This window comes from Coenobita brevimanus, chromosome 46 (genome assembly GCF_032717465.1).
Source record: "Coenobita brevimanus isolate Jiangsu-jjx chromosome 46, ASM3271746v2, whole genome shotgun sequence".
Classification (NCBI taxonomy): Eukaryota; Metazoa; Arthropoda; class Malacostraca; order Decapoda; family Coenobitidae; genus Coenobita; species Coenobita brevimanus.
Window position 1 is genome coordinate 2,550,345 of NC_136999.1, and position 22,869 is coordinate 2,573,213.

General features: G+C 40.6%; 1 protein-coding gene across 1 annotated transcript in view; it reads left to right on the forward strand.

Moving 5' to 3' along the window:
* LOC145398798 (uncharacterized) overlaps nucleotides 1-22,869 on the forward strand; it is a 98,367-nt gene that overhangs the window by 65,030 nt on the left and 10,468 nt on the right. Inside the window, exons 4-6 of the mRNA XM_080271607.1 lie at nucleotides 712-830; nucleotides 17,742-17,891; nucleotides 19,054-19,183. Coding sequence (XP_080127733.1) covers nucleotides 712-830; nucleotides 17,742-17,891; nucleotides 19,054-19,183 — 399 coding nt within the window. The remainder of the gene's footprint in view (nucleotides 1-711; nucleotides 831-17,741; nucleotides 17,892-19,053; nucleotides 19,184-22,869) is intronic.

Below are 22,869 nucleotides of genomic sequence, written 5' to 3' on the forward strand. Positions count from 1 at the left end.
AAATTCACCTTCATTCGTCATTCTCTCTCTCTCTCTCTCTCTCTCTCTCTCTCTCTCTCTCTCTCAGAAAGGGCTCCAGATAAACTGAAAATGACTCCAAGTGAACGAATATGACGAAACCTTTGTCTCTAATATATAACATCCCTAAGCCAAAGACTCACTTTCACTCACTCATTTGGATCACTTTCAGCTGAGGCACGACACACGAGAAGGTGAAAATGACTCGACATGGTGAAGAATATGACGATAACTTATGTCTCTCATGCCCCCCTACCCAAACATCACTTTCACTCACTTTCATTTTGGTCACTTTCAGCTGGGGCAGGACACTAGAGGTGCAAATGAGTGAAGGTGAAGAAAGTGACTATGATGAATAATGCGATGACGTCTCTTTAATACAGTATCTGCCAAACTCATATTCACTCACTATCACTTTCGTCACTTTCAACTGGGGAGTGACTCGAGAGAAACTAACAATGAATGAACTGGAGTGAAAAGTATGATGATGATGTCTGTTTAATATAATGTTCCCCTTGCCAAACTCACTTTCACTCACTCTCACCTTCCTCACTTTCAGCTGGAACGGGACACAAGAGGTGAAAATGACTCGAGGTGAAGAAAGTGATGATGATAAAGTGATTACGTCTCAATTATAATATCCCTTCCTTAGCCAACGTCACTTTCACTCACTTTCACCTTCCTCACTTTCAGCTGGGCCAGGACTCGACGTACAAGCACGCCTACTACTGGTTCACGGCCGTCACTTTCATCCTGCTGCCTCTCTGTCTCCTCGTCGTCTTCAACTTCTTCCTCATACAAGCAGTCAGAATGTGAGTATGGGGGAGGGAGGGAGGGAGGGCGGAAGGAAGATAGGATGGATGGATGGAAGGAAAGGAGGGAGGAAGCGAATACCGGTACGTAAATAAGTGTGTGTGTGTGTGTGTGTGTGTGTGTGTGTGTGTGTGTGTTAGAGAGAGAGAGAGAGAGAGAGAGAGAGAGAGAGAGAGAGAGAGAGAGATCCATTTCAGGCTTATATATGAAGGTAAAATCGGAAAGGTCAAGGTCACTGGAGGAAAAATTTAAAATATATCCCAAATGGGTGGTTTTCCTCTCTCTCTCTCTCTCTCTCTCTCTCTCTCTCTCTCTCTCGTCTAAACCCACTAAACCACCAGGCGCCTTAAGATGTTACACTAAGACGTTACAGGAGAAAGAGTGATTTTTTTGTGTGTGTGTGTGTGTAATCGCCTCTCTTCTTCTAGGCGAAAACTTGTTACCTAGAAAAATGAACTGGCTTTAATCGCTGCCCCATTTCCATGTAAATTTCCCTCGCTTTAATTCCGGGTCGAGAAATAGTGATGAAGGTAGATGAGAGAGAGAGAGAGAGAGAGAGAGAGAGAGAGAAAAGAGAGGGAAAAAAATGGCCCAGGCAGAACTCAATCCACTTATGGTCCGCAATTAGCATGACCGGCGTGGGGTGCGTTGACGAGTGCGTTGAGAGGGTGTTATTGCGTGGAGATGGGGTGCGTTGGCGGAGGGTGCGTTGAAGTGTGCGTGGAGGTGGGGTGCGTTGACGGAGGAGTGCGTTTAAGTGTGCGTGGAGGTGGCGTACGTTGGTGGAGGTAGCGTTTAAGTGTGCGTGGAGAAGCAGTGTGTTTATAAGTGCGTGGATATGGGGTGCGTTCGTGAAGGGGTGCGTTTAAGAGTGCGTGGGGATGGGATGCGTTGGCGGAGGGGTGCGTTTATGAGTGCGTGGAGATGGGGTGCGTTGGTGGAGGGGTGCGTTTATGAGTGCGTGGAGATGGGGTGCGTTTAAGACTGCGTGGAGATGGGATGCGTTGACGGAGGGGTGCGTTGAATGGGTGCGTCAGTGAAGGCAGCTCCCTAACACCTTTTCCTAATCGATTTATATTGCTTATTACACCTTGCAGCTCTATGTAAATTCATTCTACAATCACCATACTCCGCATAAATAATGTATCCAAGAATAAATCGGTATGGAAAAGGTGTTGGGGAGCTTCCTTTTCCAATCAGAATGCCAACAAAGGGTTCTGAGTTGAGACGGAGTGCGTTGAAAGATCTGCGTTAAGATAAGGTGCGTTGATAGTTGTGCGTTAAGACAGGGTGCGTTGATAGATGTGCGTCAGGATAGGGTGCGTTGACAGAGGTGCGTTAAGATAGGGTGCGTTGATAGAGGTGCGTTAAGACAGGGTTCGTTGACAGATGTGCGTTAAGTCGGCGTGCGTTTAGGTGCGCTGAAAAGTAAGTGCGTTTAGGAAGTACGTGCTGAACTGGGTGCGTTGAAGCAGGAATGGCGATGAGAGGTGCGTTTAACGAGTCTCCGGAGAGTGCGTTGAAGAGGGGGGGGGCAAGGCTACTTATGTGAACCTTAACTATAAAAAATAAATAAATAAATAAATAAAATAAAGATAAATCCGCTGATATAATTTTTTTTTTTTACTCTTGCAATCTCCAGACGATTTTATTTGTGGATTATTTTTCGAAGAGAGAGAGAGAGAGAGAGAGAGAGAGAGAGAGAGAGAGAGAGAGAGAGAGAGAGAGAGAGAGAGGACTGGGACGGGTTAATCTGTGTCTCATTTCGGTCAATTTTAAACTGACTTCCAAAGCTTCGTGAAACTCCCCTTTATCACACACACACACACACACACACACACACACACACACACACACACACTTATGACCCTTCCTCCTCTCTCTCTCTCTCTCTCACCATCTTCGTGCCCAAACTGCAAGTGAGAGATACTGTAGCGATGAAGTTGTGAGCAAGGGGAAGGGCACTGCCTCTTACTGGGCCGGTGCCAGCTTTCTCTCTCTCTCTCTCTCTCTCAAATATATTCTCTTTCCAGTCTCTCTCCCTACCTCCCTCTCTCTTTCCCCTCCCCTCCTCCCAGTCATTCTGCCCCCCCCTCTCTCTCCCTCTCTCTCTCTCTCTCTGACCTTCGACCGACCATATAACAATCACTACACAGCTTTCAATCTTGACTCTCGGGATGAAATGAAAATCTATCTATCTGTCTGTCTATCTATCTATCTACCTACCTATTTATCTATCAGTCTGTCTGTCTGCCTATCTATCTTTGAATCTATCTATCAGTATATTTATCTCTACTTATTTACCTGCCTATATATATCTATCTCTTTTTCTATTTATCTATGGCATAACTACGTCAACTTATCTATCTATCTGTCTGTCTATCTAAATTCTATCTATCAGGACCTCTGTATCTATCCATACGTAACTACCATACCTATGTGTCTATCTATCTACATATCCAAGCCACTATCCATCAGGCTAACCCAGTCTTTCATCACTGTCAATCAATCAATCTATCTATCTATCTATCTATCAGGTTGTATCTATCTTTATCTATCCGTGTATTTTTCAGCTCGTGACTCGCTTCAATCTGTATATGATTTTTATTACTTTTTCAATAAATATACGTCCTACATAAAACAACAGAGGGGGATGGAATTGTGTGTGTGTGTGTGTGTGTGTGTGTGTGTGTGTGTGTGTGTGTGTGTGTGTGTGTGTGTGTGTGTGTGTGTGTGTGTGTGTGTGTGTGTGTGTGTGTGTGAGAGAGAGAGAGAGAGAGAGAGAGAAAGAGAGAGAGAAATACGACTATCTCAAACATTTACCACTTTATTTTCTTCGTCCTCCTCCTCCTCTTCTTCTTCCTTCTTCTTCTCCTCCTCCTCTTTATCCTCTTCCTCCTCCTACTGACAGTCTTCTCTCCCTCCGCCTCATAACTATTCTCTTTCTCCTCCTCTTTTCCTCTTTACTTCCTCTCTTTCACTTCCTTGACCTTCGCCTTTTCAACTTCTTCACTCTCTTCTGCCTTTTCTTCCTGTTTAAGTCTGACAGTATCTATATATCATCTCTCTCTCTCTCTCTCTCTCTCTCCTATCTATCTGTCTATCCATCTATCTACCTACCTACTCGTATCTATCTATCTACCTATCAATATCTCTCAATATACCTTTCCTGCATTACATCATCCTTGAGTTTTATCTGCTCTCTCTCTCTCTCTCTCTCTCTCTCTCTCTCTCTCTCTCTCTCTCTCTCTCACACACACACACACACACACACACACACACACACACACACACTGCCTAATGAATTCCAACAACACCGCCACTCCTTCACTACAAGGTACCCTGAACTTTCACCCTTTGTCTCACAGCACACCAAGCTACCTGATTAAGGCAAAGGAGCTTAAGTTTGTTGGTACTATAGTGTAAAGTGTGAGGTGCGGCAATGTGAGGTGTGGCACTGTTAGGTATCGGTGTGTGTGTGTGTGTGTGTGTGTGTGTGTGTGTGTGTGTGTGTGTGTGTGTGTGTGTGTGTGTGTGTGTGTGTGGTAAAGAGAAGCGTGATCAGTGTGAAGGGTGACGTTGCAGTGTGCAGTATGTCAGTGTGTGGTGTGGTCTGGTTAGATGCGGGAGTGTGTGATGTGCTGTGAAGTGTGGCGAACTGAAATACAGAATGTTGCAGTGTGATCTTGTAAAGCGTGGCAGTGTGAGTCAGTGTGTAGTGTGGAGGGGTAAAGTGGGCAATGTTGCAGAAAAATAAGTGACAGCGTGAGATGTGGCAGTGTGAAGTTATCATCATCATCATCATCATCATATTCATTATCACCACCATCATCATCATATTCATTATCACCATCATCATCATCATGCACATCATCGCCACCAAAGTTATCACCATCATCATCACCATGCACACCATCACCACCACCACTATCATCATCATATTCATCATTATCACTATCATCATATTCATCATTATCAACATCATCATCGTATTCATCACCACCACCAACGTTATGACCATCATCATCACCATGCACACCTTCACCACCACAACCACCACCATCACCATCACCATCATCATCATCCTATTTCCCACCAATACCAGAAGAAGCATTCATAAATAAGAAGAGGAAAATTCAACAGTATTATCATGTGTTAGTAGCATAAATAAAAAAATAAATAAATCAACAAGAACTCGTACTGAGCGATATACTCTGAAAAAATATATATATGGTAGAAATCCAGGGGTAAAAAATATCAGGAAGTGTTAATTTAATTTGATACATAAAAATATAATATTCTTTGAAAATTAAAAAAAAAAAAAGGTGGCGTTATTAAGCTTAACCAATACCGCTCTATATATCTATTTTCTATCTATCATTTTTTTTATTTATCGCATATCTATACATTCATCTATCTGTTTTTAGTTAATATCGCTTCAAATATCTATTTCTGATCTCAGCTTTTTATCTATCGCATATCTATATTTATCTATCTAGCCTTAACCAATACCCAAACATATACCTATTTCTTATCTATCAACTCTATCTATAGCTATACGTTTATCTATTGACCTCATAATCATCAGAGCCTTTGTGTTTACGCCTGTATCTATCCAACTGTATTCATCTTTGTCACCTCCCATTTTGCACTTATCGTGAGAGTAACTGCTGTAATTTACACTTCGAAATTAAGGTAAAATACTAACATGAAATACATATACTGTACATTAACCCCAACGCCAATAAAAACCCGTAAAAACAAAGATATTTATTCAAACCCTGTGTCAACCAACGCGTCCGCCTATTTCACTCCACCACGCAATAAAACACCCACTCCGACTCCCCTCTCACCCACTCCGACTCCCCTCTCGCCCACTCCAACTCCCCTCTCACTCCAGTCAGGCATCCATCCGTAACACGAGCCCTACCACACGCACACAAGCACGATAAATCCGGGTTAAAATACGGTCACAACACTGGTACCGGTATTCTATTTTTCCCGCCAACTCACACCGTCAGCCATGACACTTTGCGCGTCACTTCCGGCCGTACGAGTCAATATTGTTCCACGAGTTGCGGATGTTTTAAAATATTTAGTTGCTGGGCCAAAATGGAGTAGAATATAGTTACTACATTCATTTTCGAGGATAATACGATGTTTTCTGTGATGTTTCAGTAACTCGAAGCTCAGAGGCTGCTAATGAAATGTTGACCTTGGCCGCATCTCGCTTGAAACGTAAGCTTAAGTGTTCTAAATGCATCCAAATATTCCGTAACGTGATTTGAAAGGGTTAGATACACCACAGAAGTAAATCTAATTTAATGCCTATAAATAAAACCAAGAAATTTATGATGTGTAACCCCATATAATTTAAATTTAGAAAGTAAATAATTATTCATCGCCACAACAGTTAATCCAAGAATGAGGGAAGTTCTCAGAGTGCCATGCAAAATATTCTGTCATTTGCTGGAGTAAATTACAATGGTCGTCAGCCATTCCTAATATGACTGGCCAAAATTAAGCATTAAAATCTACAGCATAAATGAAATACTTGCAGCCTTGGAGTTTTACATAACTATGAAATTAAAAACTATAACAGCCAAAGCACTCGCCTACGAATGCGCATCGCCCCCCAAAACTAGATCAATAATTCTCTGGCAATCGGAGGTATATCACCGCAGGTTCGCCAATATCGGGGGAGGCGGGAGGGGGGGAAGGGAAGTCTTAGGATTCAGCCAGCCACGTTTCAGTGTCTCTTTGCGTGGCTGTCAAAAAAAAATAATATTTAAAAAAACTGGATCAGTAATCTTCCGGTAAATCGGGGGCATATCATCGCAGTTTCGCCAGAATCATTAACCAAGCCAGATATCTCGGGATACTACCCATAGAGTTTGGATACAATCTGCCTTTTTGAGATATTTTGGCAACAGACACACACACACACACTGACACAGGCGATTACATTATGAACCCACTAGGCGGGCGAGAGAGAGAAAAAAAAAAAACACGTGTATTATCCTCTACAATGTGCAGGAGCCTGTAGTAGTAGTAGTAGTCGTAGTAGCAGCAGCAGTAATAGTGGTGGTGGTGGTGGTAGTCGCAGTATTCCCCTCCATTTTTGTCATTAAATGGGCGGAACGCGACAGTCCCGTTTTCTGTGTTGCTTTCAAGGGTGACGCAGAGAAAATAAAGTGGTGGTCGTCGAATTCAGTGCCTGATTTATAGATCCGGTAATGGGAAATCGGGGTTGGTTTTGGGACGATGGGGGAAGAATAGGGAGTGAGGGAGGTGGGGATGATGGGATGGGGAGAGGTAGGGGAATAGAGAGGGGAGATGAGGTGGAGGTTTGGGGGAGGAGGGAGGGGAGCTGGGGGGTTGGGGAGGGAGGAGGAGATGTAGGGGGATAGAGGGAAGGGGGAGGTGAGGGATGGGAAGGGGAGGAGAATGAGGAGAGAAGGAAGAGGGGAGAAGAGGGAGGAGGGTTAATGAAGGGGTCACAGAATTGAGGAGGAGGAGGAGGAGGAGGAGGTGAGAGGGGAGGATATGACGAACAAGGAGAGAGGAAAGAAAGAAGGAAACTGAGAAATGGGGGCAATAAAGAAGAAATAAAGGTAAGAGAAGATAGGAGGGGAGGACAGGGAAATAAATCAGAAGGGGAAGGAGAACACAGTAGAGGAAAAATGGAAGATATTGAGAAGGAGAGGAGAGAAGGGATTTGGAGGAAAGGAGGAGAGGGGAGAGAAAAGAGGAAAGAGAGGGAAGAAACTAGAGAAATGTGACAGGAGAAAGACTAATAAAGAAAGAGAGAGAAAAGAGAGCTTGAAAAAATACAGAGGTTAAAGAGAAAAAGAGGAAAAAAGATGAATCAGATAAATTAGATATGAAAGGGAGGATTTGAAGAGGAGAAAAAAATAATATGAGAGAAAAGATGAAAGTACAAGAAAGACTATATAAAAAAAAAGGAAGGCCCATCTACAAAGTATAACACACACACACACACACACACACACACACACACACACACACACACACAATACACTGATAATCTTCTGTGCACATTACCATGATGATTTACAAACATATACAAACAGGAGATCCCAAAATGTGTGTTAATATAGCCTAGTTTGACCTTTGATCTTACTAAAAACCTTCAAAGGCCTAAGTTCAAAATAATAATAATAACAATAATAATAATAATAATAATAATAATAATAATAATAATAATAATAACAGGCATAAGAAAATAATAACAATAGCAGTAGTAGTAGTAGTAGTAGTAGTAGTAGCAGTAGTAGTAGTAGTAGTAGTAGTAAAAGTAAATAAAATCAAATAACATGGTGTTTGGGCGTATTTGCGTAAAGAAAAATTTTGTAGTAACGTCTGAAAAGAATTGATGAAGTTAAGAAATGGCACCTGAAAACTGCTTGGAAGAACGACGAAAGAAAGTGATAAAATACTACAAGGGATGAAAGAATGAGAGAAAAGAGAGAGAGGAGGAAGAGAAGAGAAGGAAGGATGGACGGAAGGAAGGAAGAAAAGGAAGAGAAAGGAAGAAGAGGAGGAGGAGAAGGAAGAGAAGGGAGAAAAAAGATGGAGAAGGGAGAGAAGGGAGCAAGTAGACGAAGAAGAGCGAGAAGGGAGGAAGAAAAGGAAGAGAAAGGAAGAAGAGGATGAGAAGGAAGGACGGAAGGTAATGTCTGTGGGAGGTGAAGAGGTCACTGAAGGAGAAGGAGGAGGAGGAGGAGGAGGAGGAGATTACGTGGAGGAAGAGAAGAGGCTAGAGAGATAGAGAAGAGGAGGGAGACAGACCAAAGGAGAGGGAGAGGGAGGAGGAAGAGGAGGAGGAGGAGAGAAAGAGATTAAAAAAGAAGAAGGAAGAGAAGAAGAGATGAGAGAAGAGAGCGAGAGGAAAAGAAAGAGGGCAAGAGGAGAGGGAGGAAGAAGGGGATGGTAAAGAGGAAGATGCAAGAGATACGTAAAGAAAGGGAGAAGATAAAAGAGATTAAAGAGAGAGGGAGAGAAAAAAAAGTGGGAAGGAAGATGGAGAGAGAGAGAGAGAGAGAGAGAGAGAGAGAGAGAGAGAGAGAGAGAGAGAAATGGAGATATCAGTAAAAGTGATGGAGGTAGTGAATAAGAGGAAGGAGGAAGAGGGAGAGAGATAAAAAGAGGAAGAGGAAAGTGGAGGGAGAGAGAGAACGGTAAGTAAGAGGAGAGAAGGAGAGAAAAATGGAGAGAGGGAGAGAAGGAAAGTGATTGAGGTGCGAGGGGGACAGAACAGAGGTGAAAAGACAAAGAAGAGAGAGAGAGAGAGAGAGAATAGTTAATCGTGTCTCGGGGAAAGAAATGAAGCACCACACCATCCTCTCTCTCTCCCTCTCTCTTTCTCTCTCTCTCTCTCTCTCTCTCCATGTTCTTCTTCGTATCATGAAAGATAATGGTAGCCAATATCAGACTTCACCAAAACACACACACACACACACACACACACACACACACACACACACACACACACACACACCAATACTTAAAACTGGCCATACTTAAAAAATAAAAATAATAATAAAAATAAAAACTCACCAACATCAGACATCATGCCGTTAAGTCTCTCGAGTCCCTTTCCTTGTCTTACCTGCAAAATAAATAAATAAATAAATAAATAAATACAATAAAATAAATAATGATAAAGTTAGGATAATTGATGAGAAATTAACTAAGGAAAAATCAGGCCTGAAATTCCTTGTCTTTCCTGCAATAAAAATAAAATACAGACAGATAAATAGATAAACAGATAGATACAGCCGATAGATAGATACAGATAGATAGATAGCTGTAGTTATTATATTTGATCTTAAGTCTGTTCATGGATCTCACCCAACCTGCATAGGAAAGACTAGAACTGCAAATACAATCTTACGATAAAATATTCTCCCGTAAGATACATTTTTCCCAGGAAGGAGGAAGACAGAGGAGGCAGTAAACAGGCTCGTCTCTTGTTCTTATTACAAAAAAAAATTAATAAATAAAGTCTTAGGAGAGGTTGTTAGTGATTAGGGTGATTTGTGAATTGGGGGTCTGGGTATGCTGTGGAATTTATCAGTCTGCCTATCTATCTATTTATGTATGCTGGTGTGTCTATCTATCTATTCAATTAGGATGTCTATCTATCAATCTATCTATCTGTTCAATAAATGCTGGTGTGTCTGTCTATCCATATCTATCTATTCAATTTGGATGTCTACCTATCTATCAATTTATTTATCTACCGTATTCAATTAATGCTGGTGTCTATCTATCCATATCTATCTATCCAATTAGGGTGTCTATCTATCTATTAATCTATCTATCTACCATTTCCAATTAATGCTGTTGTGTCTATCTATATCTATCTATTCAATTAGGGTGTCAATCTATCAATCTATCTATCTACCGTATTCAATTCATGCTGGTGTCTATCTATCTACCTATATCTATTTATATATTCAACTAGGGTGTGTCTATCTGTCTATCTATCTATCTATCTATTTAATTAATGCCAGTGCCACAAGATCAGTCGTGGCTCCAGCCGTGTTCCTCATTCATATTAATGATCTCGTGTCTGTCACCCACATTCCCATTCACTCACATGCAGATGACTCGACGCTTCACAGTCCCTTTAAATTTAACCATCCACTCACAAGTTTGATATCTCCCAAACACAGCACGGTAATCTCCTTAACTCAAGACTAAGATAAGTTATTGGGGGCAAACTAACACTGTCTCATTTAATGCTAGGAAAACCAAATATATCATGTTCACTAACAGAAAGATTTTCCCTGATTCCTATATTACCCTCAATGCAACCAATATTCCCATCTCTAAAAGTATTGAAATGATTGGTGCTTCGCTTAACAATGCCCTCAGTTGGACCTCTCATGTTAGATCACTTGCTAAAACCGCCTCAAAGAAACTTGGATCATTGTACAAGCTCCCTAAATATTTCACTGATCAGCAGTTAGGTATAATTTACAAGTCATGTGCGCGCTCAGCTAGAATATTGTTCACCCTTGTGTGGCGGATGTGGAGAGGTGGCACTAAAACAACTGGACAAAATTCAGAACAAAACTGTAAGAATAAATCACCCCGCCATTACAAATAAACTACCTCCCCTGCAAGTAAGATGGAATGTTGCCTCCCTTGCATTATTTTACAGATACTTTTATGGCAAACGCTCAGACGAAATTGCATCCATTGTGCCACCTCTCCGCCCCTTCCCCCACGCTGCACGGGCATCTGGCAGCGAACAACTTTATCTTCACAGCCACATTGTACAACTTCTACCAATCAGAATTCCTTTACTTGCCGAACCACTTCTCTTGGAAATTCGCTTCTCCAAATAACTTCCTCACAAACCTCAACCCAAAGCAATTTAAGTCCAACTATTACAGATATTTTATGAATGGAAAACACCTGTAGTCTGGAAGATGGATTTTTTTTTTCCAGTCTTTGTTTTCCCTTCTCATGTTCATCTCTAGTTAATAAAAAAAAATCACTCCCTGCTTTCCCCTCTATACCTTCTCCTCCCCCTACCCTCTCTTTTCCCTCCCTTATTTTCCTCTCCCCTTACCCCCTCTTCCCCTAACCCGACCCCAATCCTTCTCTCCCCAGCCTCCCATCTCCCCTTTCCTCCCCCTCTCCTCCCACCCCCTCCCCACTCCCCCTTCCATTTCCTCCTCCATCCAATCTCTTCCTTGTCCTCCCCACCCTTCCACACCCCAGTTCCTCTCTCTCTCTCTCTCTCTCTCTCTCTCTCTCTCTCTCTCTCTCTCTCTCTCTCTCTCTCTCAGGGAAAATGGGAGATATATCAAGTGTCGCTCTCATGGACGCCACCTCCCCCCCCCCACGCCTAGCCTCGTCTCCTACGGGAGGAGGAGAGGGAGGAGATAAAGTGGAGAGATAAGGCAGGAGGAAAGATAGGCAGGGGAAGAAGGAGTGATTGGGAGAGAGAGAGAGAGAGAGAGAGAGAGAAGCACACTGATACAGACAGATATGGATGTTACTAAAGCTACGCAAATCTAAACGTAAATACCCTAGACAGATGAAAAAAGACAGACAGACATACCGTACAGACAGATACACAGACAGACAGACAGTTAGACAGGCAGACAGACAGGTAGATAGACAGATAGATATGCAGGTAGACAGATAGACAAAGCGATGGATTATTGGGCAGATAGATATAGACAGATATGTAGGTAGACAGACAGACGGACAGACGGATAGATAAGTACAGTAGTTAGACGGACATGCAGGTAGACAGACAAACAGATAGACACGATAGATAGTTAGGTAGATAACAGACAGACAGATAAAAATGACAAACAAAACCAGACGATTGAGAGGAAAGAGAGAACACTGGTGGAGAAGAAAGAAAGAAAGAAAGAAAGGGAGAAGACGTGTATGAGAGAGGTGACACGAAAGACGGAGAAAGAGGGAGTGTCATAAAGCGAGAGGGTAAGACGAAGGGGAAGGAGGGGAGAGAGAGAAAGTGAGCGAGAAATGAGAAAGGGGAGAAAGTGAGCGAGAAATGAGAAAGGGGAGAGAGATGCCAGGGGAAAGGAGGGATTTGAGAGAGAGAGAGAGAGAGAGAGAGAGAGAGAGAGAGAGAGAGAGAGAGAGAGAGAGAGAGAGAGAGAAGTAACAAAGCAGACGAAAAACGGAAAAATTATAATAAAACCAGAAATAAAACCTAAAAATCTCCTTAACTTATACAACTTCCAAAAAATAAATAAATAAAAACGATAATGGTCTTAAAATAAAATAAATATAAAGTCTCCAAAATAAAATAAAAAATAAACGTTTCCAGAATGAAATAAACGTTCCCAAAATAAAAATAAGTACGTTACCATAATTCCAAAAATATACTGTCCAAAACAAATAAAAAAAACGTTTCCAAAATAAAATAAAAATAAAAAAGATTCCAAAAAAATAAAATACAAAAGTATCCCAAATAAAATGCATATAAAAACGTTTCCAAAAAATAAAAATAAAAACGTTTCCAAAATAAAAATTAAACTACAAACGTTTTCAAAATAAAAATAAAAAATACAAACGTTTCCAAAATAAAAATAATAATGAAAGTTTCCAAAATAATCTAAAAATACAAACGTTTCCAAATAAACAAATACAAACGTTTCCAAAATAAAAACACAAACGTTTCCAGAAGGCTATAAATAATACAAACGTTTCCAGCCTACAATAACGTCAGGTAATTTGAGGAAAGGCGAGAGAAAGACCATCACACACGCCTCCCGACAAGGCCATTATCCCATCACAAAAGGAGTGTTTGGGGGTGAGGGAATTGGGAGTAGATAGATAGATAGATACACAGACAGATAGATAGATAGATAGATAGATAGACAGATGGATAAACAGACAGATAGACACATGGGGTGAAGGAACTGGGGGGATGGAAGGATATGTAGGAAGACAGATAGACGGACAGACAGAGAGACAGACAGATTAACACATAAGGGGTGACAGAACTGGGATGAGATGGATGGATAGATAGACAAACAGACATAAGGTGAAGGAACTGCGATGAGATAGATAGACAGATAGATAGATAGATAGACAGATAGATAGATAGACAGATAGTCAGAGATTAAAACATATGAGGAGAGGAATCTGGGCTGGAAAAAGGAGAGAGAGAGAGAGAGAGAGAGAGAGAGAGAGAGAGCACTGGCTCACTGACAGGTTGGCAAACCGGATAATGGATGGAAGATAGACAGACAAATAGATAAATAGAAAGGTAAACAGATAGATAAACATACAGACATACATTATATACATCCGTTGAGAGAGAGAGAGAGAGAGAGAATCTGAACAAGAATGAAGAAAAATGCAAGAAATTAACAGCGAGAAAAATCCTGGAGGAGTCAAATGAGAAGAATGATGAACAAAAATAAAGACAGATGAACAAAAGGTACAGAGAGTGGAACAAAAAGTAAAGGATGGTGAACAGAAGGTAAAGAAGGATGAACAAAAATAAAGATGAACAAAGAGTAAAAAGTGATGAACACAAAGTAAAGGTAAATGAACAAAAAATAAATATGAACAAAAAAAAATGGAAGATGAACAGAAAGTAAAGAAAAATGTTAAAGGAGGATGAACAAGTAACAGAAAACGAGAATACCTTAAGAAAAACTGGTACCTTCTCACCGCATCAAGACACAAAACTCACGCAAGAAAAAGGAAAGAAAAAAAGAAAGAAAAAAGTAAGATCTGAACAGGGAAGCAAGACAGGAAGAGGCGGAAAAAAATCAGGAGGAAGACAAATTAGATGAAAGATTAAAAAAAAAAAGTCGACGGAAAACGCGAAGAAAAACATTAAAAGAAAACGAGCCTCAGGGGAAACCCACAAAATTCTCGCGACGGGTAAAAAAGAAAAAACTGAACGAGGAGGTCAGACAGGAGCTGCGGAAATATTCTTGAGGAGGACAAAGGAGGAGGGTAATGGAAAAACAAAAGAGAGAGAGAGAGAGAGAGAGAGAGAGAGAGACAGACAGAGAGAGAGAGAGAGACAGACAGAGAGAGAGACAGACAGACAGACAGACAGACAGAGACAGAGAGAGAGAGAGAGAGAGAGAGAGGACAAAGAAGGGTCAACAACACGGGCCTCGCCTTCACACAGCGACCTCTCTATCTCTTAATCTATCTATCTAACGGCTCTATCTATCTAAATCGCCTCCATGTCGCCCTGTCCCCTGCCATTTCGCTGCCCTCCCCCACTCACATCCCTCTCTCATATCTCTCTCCACTCCATCCCCAAAAACGCACCAAACAAAAGGACAACAAAGAGGGGATGTGAGAAAAAAACGACAAACACTGAGTGACCTGATGAAACAAATGAATGAAGGAAGGAAAAAATGAATGAATGAACGAATGAATGGAATGAGTTAAGGCATGGCTCATACACACTCATACACAGGGGACTGATTGTGTCTGTAATTATGCAAATGCAGCTTTTGTGTTCACTGCCTAAAAACTTCAGATGAACACAACATTGATATTTGCACAAGTTTAACTGGCTAATGTATGCTTAACTGTAACCTTACTCCTTTCAGATGAGAGGGACCACAGCTATATTTCTGTAAAGTTATAGCTTTACAGCTTTCGTAGTTTTCTCTAAAACGCGTTACAAAGAAAACCCTGAACAGATTTAAATTCGCTACTTTCCACTAAGTTAAATGGCAAAATATTCAGCCAAACTTCTCAGCAAATTCCTTTATCACAGGATTTTCAACCAACTAGCTGTATCTCAATTACTTTGAGATATTTCAATTTCAAATATGCAATTTTTGCACCAAAAATGAGTATATGACCTTAAAAAATAGGTCAAGGTCATTTATATTCGGCACAATTAGGCCTACTTGGGTTACCCTGGAGTACCTTCCTGTATAATATCATGATCTAAGGAAGAAAGTATTAAGAAAAATTACAATAACACCAAAACAATAAGCTTCGCCATGTATGTGGCGAAGCTTAATAATAATAATAATAATAATAATAAATAAGAGACTACAGAGGATATGTGGCAATCCTGATAACAGAAAAATAAACATTAAAAAAAAAAAAAATGAAATCAGCAAAATAAAAAAGTCTATCTATCTATCTATCTATAGCCCGACGCCCTAATCCCGCAAAGGGTGGCCGCAGACAAAACACCTCCAAGTCACTCTGACTGACTTTAAACACTGACTCGCATTCAAATTCAGACAACGAGAATCTTCTAAAAAATTATATGCAGCCAAAATCACTGAGAGAAGAGACATGGGAAATAAATAATACCGGTACATGAAAGAACAGAACAGGTAAACAAACAAATACAGACACAAACAGGAACCAAACACCACACAAACAACCCTTCTAGCAAACTTATCGAAACGGAACGCGGCGAAAAATTATTAAGATTTTTGTCAGCTGGAAACGAACACAGAACAATGGAGACTTAAATGAACACAAAGCCTTAATGGAAACCCACGAAATAAAATTAAAAACGAAAATAAAAGTATCTCACTCTCCCCGAAACCAAAATTTCCTAAAAAACAGAGACCGCCAAAAATGGGAGGCACAGAGGGAGGGAAAAACACCAAGAAAAACTACCCAAAACAACAAAGAAAAGCCCAACGAAAGCCCAAAGGAATAACAGTCTTCAAAAATGACCCACATACAAGAGAGAGAGACATTTGGGGTTAAGGATGGTAAACACACACACACACACACACACACACACACACACACACACACACACACACACACACGGAAGAAATAAGAATCTTGATGCATACGTACCCAAGACAAAGGAAAAATACATCTGAATTTACATATTGGAGACGTTCACTCTAACACTCAGAGTCTTGAGAAAATTTGATGGCTATAAAAAGGTATGAGAGAGAGAGAGAGAGAGAGAGAGAGAGACTGGATGATGGCACACATTTAGATATTGGCCTAGAGACAGACTGATAGGCAGACAAAATATGTAAACTGGCAGAAAAACAAAAAGAGACAGAAGAATATAGAGAGAACGACAGACAGACAGACACATAGATAAACTGACAGACAGACAGACATCGACATACAGCCAGACATATCGAGACAGCTAAACACATAGTCAGATGAACCGCTCGAGGCAAATGAAGTGTTGTCATTGCATAAATAACGCTCTCTCTCTCTCTCTCTCTCTCTCACACACACACACACACACACACACACACACACACACACACACTCCTTCCCCCCCCAACACACACACTCCTCTCCCTCCACACACACACACAAAGGAAAAGCTTAGAGAAAAATGTGCTGAAGATTAAAAAGCTAAATCACACACACACACACACACACACACACACACACACACACACACACACACACACACACACACACTCCCCCCCACACACACACCAGGGAATAGAGACAGACAGTTCTTGATTAAAAAGTCAAATAACAAAGGCTCAAGTTGTTTGCGCTAAAAACCAACTTAACTCAAACAACAAAGCCAAACAATAAGACAATATGCAGACCGTCTTGGCGCGCTCCTTAGGAAAACAAAAGACGCTACTAAAAGAAAAGTGGATGAGAAAATAGAGTGAGAAAGATAGTTTGCTGAAATTTGTGGAGTGGATTAGGCTGGGGAGAGAGAGAGAGAGAGAGAGACACACACAGACAGACAGACAGACAGACAGACAGACATGGACAGAGATAGACAGGCGGGTACAGACAGACAGACGGACAGACAGAGAGAAGAAACAGAAAGACAGAAAAAGAAAGAAAGAAAAAGAGAGGGAGGGAAAATGAATAAAGATGATACCCAGTATTTTTAACGAGATGCGTGAGTGAGAGGAGGAGGAGGAGATCAGACAAAAATCTATATATAGCGTGAAGTGTGTGTGTGAATCTGGATATGCTTTAGATGTGGAGAGGGGAATGCACTGATGTGTGTGTGTGTGTGTGTGTGTGTGTGTGTGTGTGTGTGTGTGTGTGTGTGTGTGTGTGTGTGTGTGTGTGTGTGTGTGTGTGTGTGTGTACGACCCTCTCTCCACAAACAAACAATCCCACATACACGCTCACTTCACACACACACACACACACACACACACACACACACACACACACACACACAACTGGAGCATCTGAAATACCCAGACACAAATAATCGTCCTCACATTTTCTATATAGCCTGTATTTCCTTCATTCTCTCTCTCTCTCTCTCTCTCTCTCTCTCTCTCTCTCTCTCTCAAGACTTAAGTTACGTTGCAAAATAACCCCACAACGTCCCTCCTACAAACTCACAACCTTCCTAGCCTCGCAACCTCACAAACCATCTAACTCTAACTCTCTCTCTCTCTCTCCTCCTTCTGCGCCCTCAGGAGTAAGCTACAACGCCGCAAGATGACCCTGGTGTCTGAGAGGGACCACTACAGCCACCAGCAGGAACACAAGATTACCGTCATGCTGATTGCTGTCGTCATATTGGCTCTCGTGTGTCAATTACCTTCTGCCGTGCTGCTTCTGTACAGGTGAGGATGTGGTGGTGGTGGTGGTGGTGGTGGTAATAGGAGGAGGAGGAGGAGGAGGAGGAGGAGTGGTTGCTGTATTAGTAGTAGTAGTAGTAACTGAAGTGGTTTTAGTAGTAGGAATAGTAATGGTACTATTATCTTACAACTACTATTCGTCGCAGTAGTGACAGGAAAACATCAGTGCCAGAAAAAAAAATGTGAAAGATGAGTAGGAAAAAAGGTGATGATGATAATGATAAAAATAATGATAAAAATGATGATAAAAATGATACTAATGATAACAAAACACACGTGGCATATACACCCAATATCCACGTGTGTCATGGATATACAGACGGACCACTACCTGATAAGCGCCTGTGCATGATTATTTCCATTCACTGTATATATCTCTCTACCTGTATGGGAATAATACTGCATGAGATTTTGTGCTCAGATAAACGCACCGGAATTTTGACTGTGGCTGAAACAATAACAATGGTTGAAAAAAAAAAAGAGGGGGGGATGAAAGCAGGTGTGTGTGTGTGTGTGTGTGTGTGTGTGTGTGTGTGTGTGTGTGTGTGTGTGTTTAATGAATAATATATTTTTACTGAGTACTGACAGCCTAGTTTGATTATAACAGATAGACAGATGGATAGATAGACAGACAGAGATAGATATAGAAAGATACTGTTTGTCTCTACAGTAATTCCAAACATGAAAGCCATGATAAAAAAAAAAAAGCTCATTCTACAAAAATATAAAAGGTAATGTTAAAATACCTGCTTCATGAAAATTAAAACTTATAATAATGTAACATCATAGTTTTGTGAATATTTAATAAAAATACTTAAAATGTAATATCTCAGTGAATGACCTGGCTCCATCTAATTCCTTAAGTTCCATTAACATTACCTATAATTCCCAACCACATTACGACAGTCCTCCTTTTCCCTCTGTCCCACTAACTCTAACTCTAACTCTACTCCCATCCCACCACCACCTGAGCCTCCACCACTAACTCTAACTCTACCCCCAGCACCGTCTGTGAACCCCACCTTGAACTAACTCCCTCTAACCACCCCAGCACCACCTTAGCCTCCACCACGAACTCTCCACCCCCGTCTCAGCCCGAATACTAACCCTAACTCTACTCCTCCATCACCTCTAACTCTACTTCCAGCACCGTCTGTGAGCCTCCCCCCCGCACCAAGGCGTTTGCAATCATGAGAGGCCTGGGCAACATCTTCAACCTCCTCAACGCCATCAACGCAGCTGCCAACTTTATATTGTATTGCAGTTTCTCGGATAAGGTGAGAGGTTTTGCTGCTATCAGTTTTTTTTGTCTTATATTTACATTTTCTCTCTTTTGCTGACAGATACAAGGGCAAGCTTTATTAAAACACACACACACACACACACACACACACACACACACACACAGATAAAGATTGATACAAGAGTCACAGGTAAGTAGGCAGACAGACAGATACAGGTAGACAAACAGACAGATAGACAGACACATAAATAGATAGATACATGCATAGACAGATAGACAGATGGACAGAAAGAACAATGTTTACTTTTTATTATAACGTAGTGTTCATGATTATTCTCCGACAAATGAACACAATTCTCTCTCTCTCTCTCTCTCTCTCAATTACGCTCCTCTCCACCGTGCATGTGTTTTTCTCATCTGCCAAAGTTTACAACACAAGTATTTTCCCTGCGAGTTGTGAGTTGTTTCCACGCTCGCCATCCATCTTTCCGTCAGACTGGTTTAACAGATGTTTGTAGATAGATTGATGGATAGATAGGCAGATAGATAAACAGAGATACAGATGGATGGATAGAGAGAGAGAGAGAGAGAGAGAGAGAGAGAGAGAGAGAGAGAATAGCGCTTATTTTTATGCGAAGAAGAAGGAACCAAAGGCCGCAAGTCGGCAATTATTGTTCCTTCCAAAAGAAAAACAAAATACAAGAGAGAGCCAAATTCAAGATCCGATCAATTCGAGATGCCTGGACACGCTGTGTTTGAAAGACTGGAGATCATAGGAAGCAGGAAATACAGAGGGAGACAGTTCCAGAGCTTGCAGTTTCACTTCCTCTTTTCCATGTTCTTTTTAGATTTTGTAGTCTCTCTCTCTCTCTCTCTCTCTCTCTCCCTCATCCATTACCCACCACTGTTCAGTCCTCTCACAAAAATGCCTTATCTTACTTACCCCCACCCACCCTCTCTCTCTCTCGGCTGTAAATGAGAAACTTTGCCCGTTTCCGAGAAGGCGGCGTGTTGCTAAGCGTTTCCCGTTTCAGAATTTTTCATCCCCCCCGATCACCCCGTTTCGCTACATTGGGCAATATGTTTCAGTTTATTTCGCCCTGGAACATAATCAAAGTTAATATTGCTGTTAAAAGACTGATCGATATAATTTGGAATATATCTTTATTAGTGGAGAGGATGGAGAGTGAGAGACTGACGAGGAGTGTATGTGAGTGAGGCTAAGAGGGCGAGAGGGAGGGGAAAGCCAAGGATGAGATGGTGGGATGGAGTGGAGAGGTATATGAGAGAGGGGGGTGTGAATTGGGAGCAGGGCAGTGAAATGACGGGGGACAGGGTGACGTGGAGGCGATTTGTTTGTGGCCACCCCGTATGAGGAATTAAGGTGTCTGGCAATAGATAAGATAGTTTTCCCTCTACTGTGATAGTGTGTCTGGTCATTTTCGTTTTTCTTCGTTCACCGTTGTTTTATTTTCTTTTTCCCTTCTTCTTCGTTGCTGTGTACCTATGTTTTTCTTCGCTTTTCTTCATTTTCCTTCGTTTTTTCTTGTTTTTCTTCGTTTTTTCTTGTTTTTCTTCGCTTTTCTTCATTTTCCTTCGTTTTTCTTTTCTTCGTTTTTTCTTGTTTTTCTTCGCTTTTCTTCATTTTCCTTCGTTTTTTCTTGTTTTTCTTCGTTTTTTCTTGTTTTTCTTCGCTTTTCTTCATTTTCCTTCGTTTTCTCTTGTTTTTCTTCGTTGTTCTATCTTTTTCTTGTTTTTCTTCACTTTCCTTCGTTTTTCTTGTTTTTCTTCGTTGTTCTTTTTCATTTTCTTCGTTACTCTATCTTTTTCTCTTTTTCTTCGTTACTCTCTTTTTTTCTTGTTCTTCGTTGTTCTGTCTTTTTCATTTTCTTCGTTGCTTTTTGTTTTTCTTCGTTACTCTATCTTTTTTTTCTTTTTCTTAGTTACTCTCTTTTTTTCTTGTTCGTCGTTGCTCTATCTTTTTTTTTTCTTTTTTTTCGTTGCTATCTTTTTTTTTCTTTTTCTTCGTTGCTCTATCTTTTTTTTTCCTTCGCTGCTCTGATTTTCTTTTTTTTCTTCGTTTTTTCTTAGTTCATCGATCTGTTTCCTTTTTACTTTGCTTTATTCTTCATTGCTCCTTTCAATTTTTCTTAATTCTCTGATGCTTTAATTTGTCTTTAATGTTCGTTCCCGTTTCTTCCTTCTTCGTTGCTCTTTTTCTTCCTTTTCTTTATTTTCTTCGCTCTTTTTTTCTTTGCTGTCTTTTTTCTTTATTTTCTTTGTCGATTTTTTTTTTTCTTTGCTGTCTTTTTTCTTTATTTTCTTTTGTCTTTTTTCTTTATTTTCTTTTGTCTTTTTTCTTTATTTTCTTTGTCGATTTTTTCTTTTTTCTTTGCTGTCTTTTTTCTTTATTTTCTTTTTTCTTTATTTTCTTTGTCGATTTTTTATTTTCTTTTTTTCTTCGCTGTCTTTTTATTTTCTTTGCTCTCTTCTTTCTTTAGTCTTCGTTGCTGTTTTTCTGTTTTTCTTCGTCGTTGCTGTTTTTGTCCCCCCTCCCCAAGAAACACTATATATTTATCTATTTTACGCATCCGACTCTGGCCATACACTTACGAGCCCGTTCCCTAAGACCCATCAGTCCTCCTACGCACACCACACCGCTCCACGCGTCACCAATTTGACGCCAATACCCACAGCCCATAAGAAGTACATACTAGGGCTCTCATAAGACTGGTGTACTGGTAATAGCGGGAGTACTTTTACATGCAGGTGGGTATTACATTTAGTACATCAATAAAGTCTGCTTTAATGATATGCAAAATTCTTAAACTGTTCCCTGTACCAGCCGAGAATCGAACTCCCGTACATAAGGACAGCAGACCACCGGGACCGGAGAAGCCCAGTCTTGATAATATTAAGCAATAAATATATAAATAATAAAAATGAATAAATAAAAATAAGAGTAAAAATAAAAAATAAAAAAAAATAATAATAGATAAAAATGAAAAAAATAAATAAATAGCTAATAATAAAAATGTAAATAAAAAATAAAGAAAAAAAATAAAAAATTGAAATATATACCGTAAAATAAATAGCCAAAAATAAAATACATAAAACCACTAATAAACTTTTAAATACACCAAATTTGTGAGATCAACTAGGAGAGAAGGCAGGGCACATGTCTCGGCCAAGAAAAGGAAAATGTCTCGGGAAACTCCAAGGAAACTACAAGAAGATGAGTTGGAAGGGAAAAGTTGGGGCTGTGGTCGAGAAGGGAAGACGAAGTATGGAAAAGTAACGAGAAAAGTGTGTGTGTGTGTGTGTGTGTGTGTGTGTGTGTGTGTGTGTGTGTGTGAGAGAGAGAGAGAGAGAGAGAGAGACGTACCCAAGTGTCGATGAAGAAGAGGGGAAAACACTGAAGAGGAAACAGTGAGGAGAATGAGGGGAAAAACACTGAAAATTAGAGGGAAATTATGAGGAAGGAGGGGAAATTAAAGATGAGGGAGAGGAGAATGGGAGAGAGACAGGGGAGGGAAGAGAGAGGGGGAAAGACGAAAGAAAGAAGAGAAATATCAGCAGGGGAAGAAAGATGTGAATATTGGCAAAAGAGGTAGAAAGAATTTTTGAGTTCTGAATATGATGAGAAAATTTGGTGGAAAAAAAAGATATAAGAAACGTGATATAAATGGGAAAGAGTTTTTAGTTACACAGATAGACAGC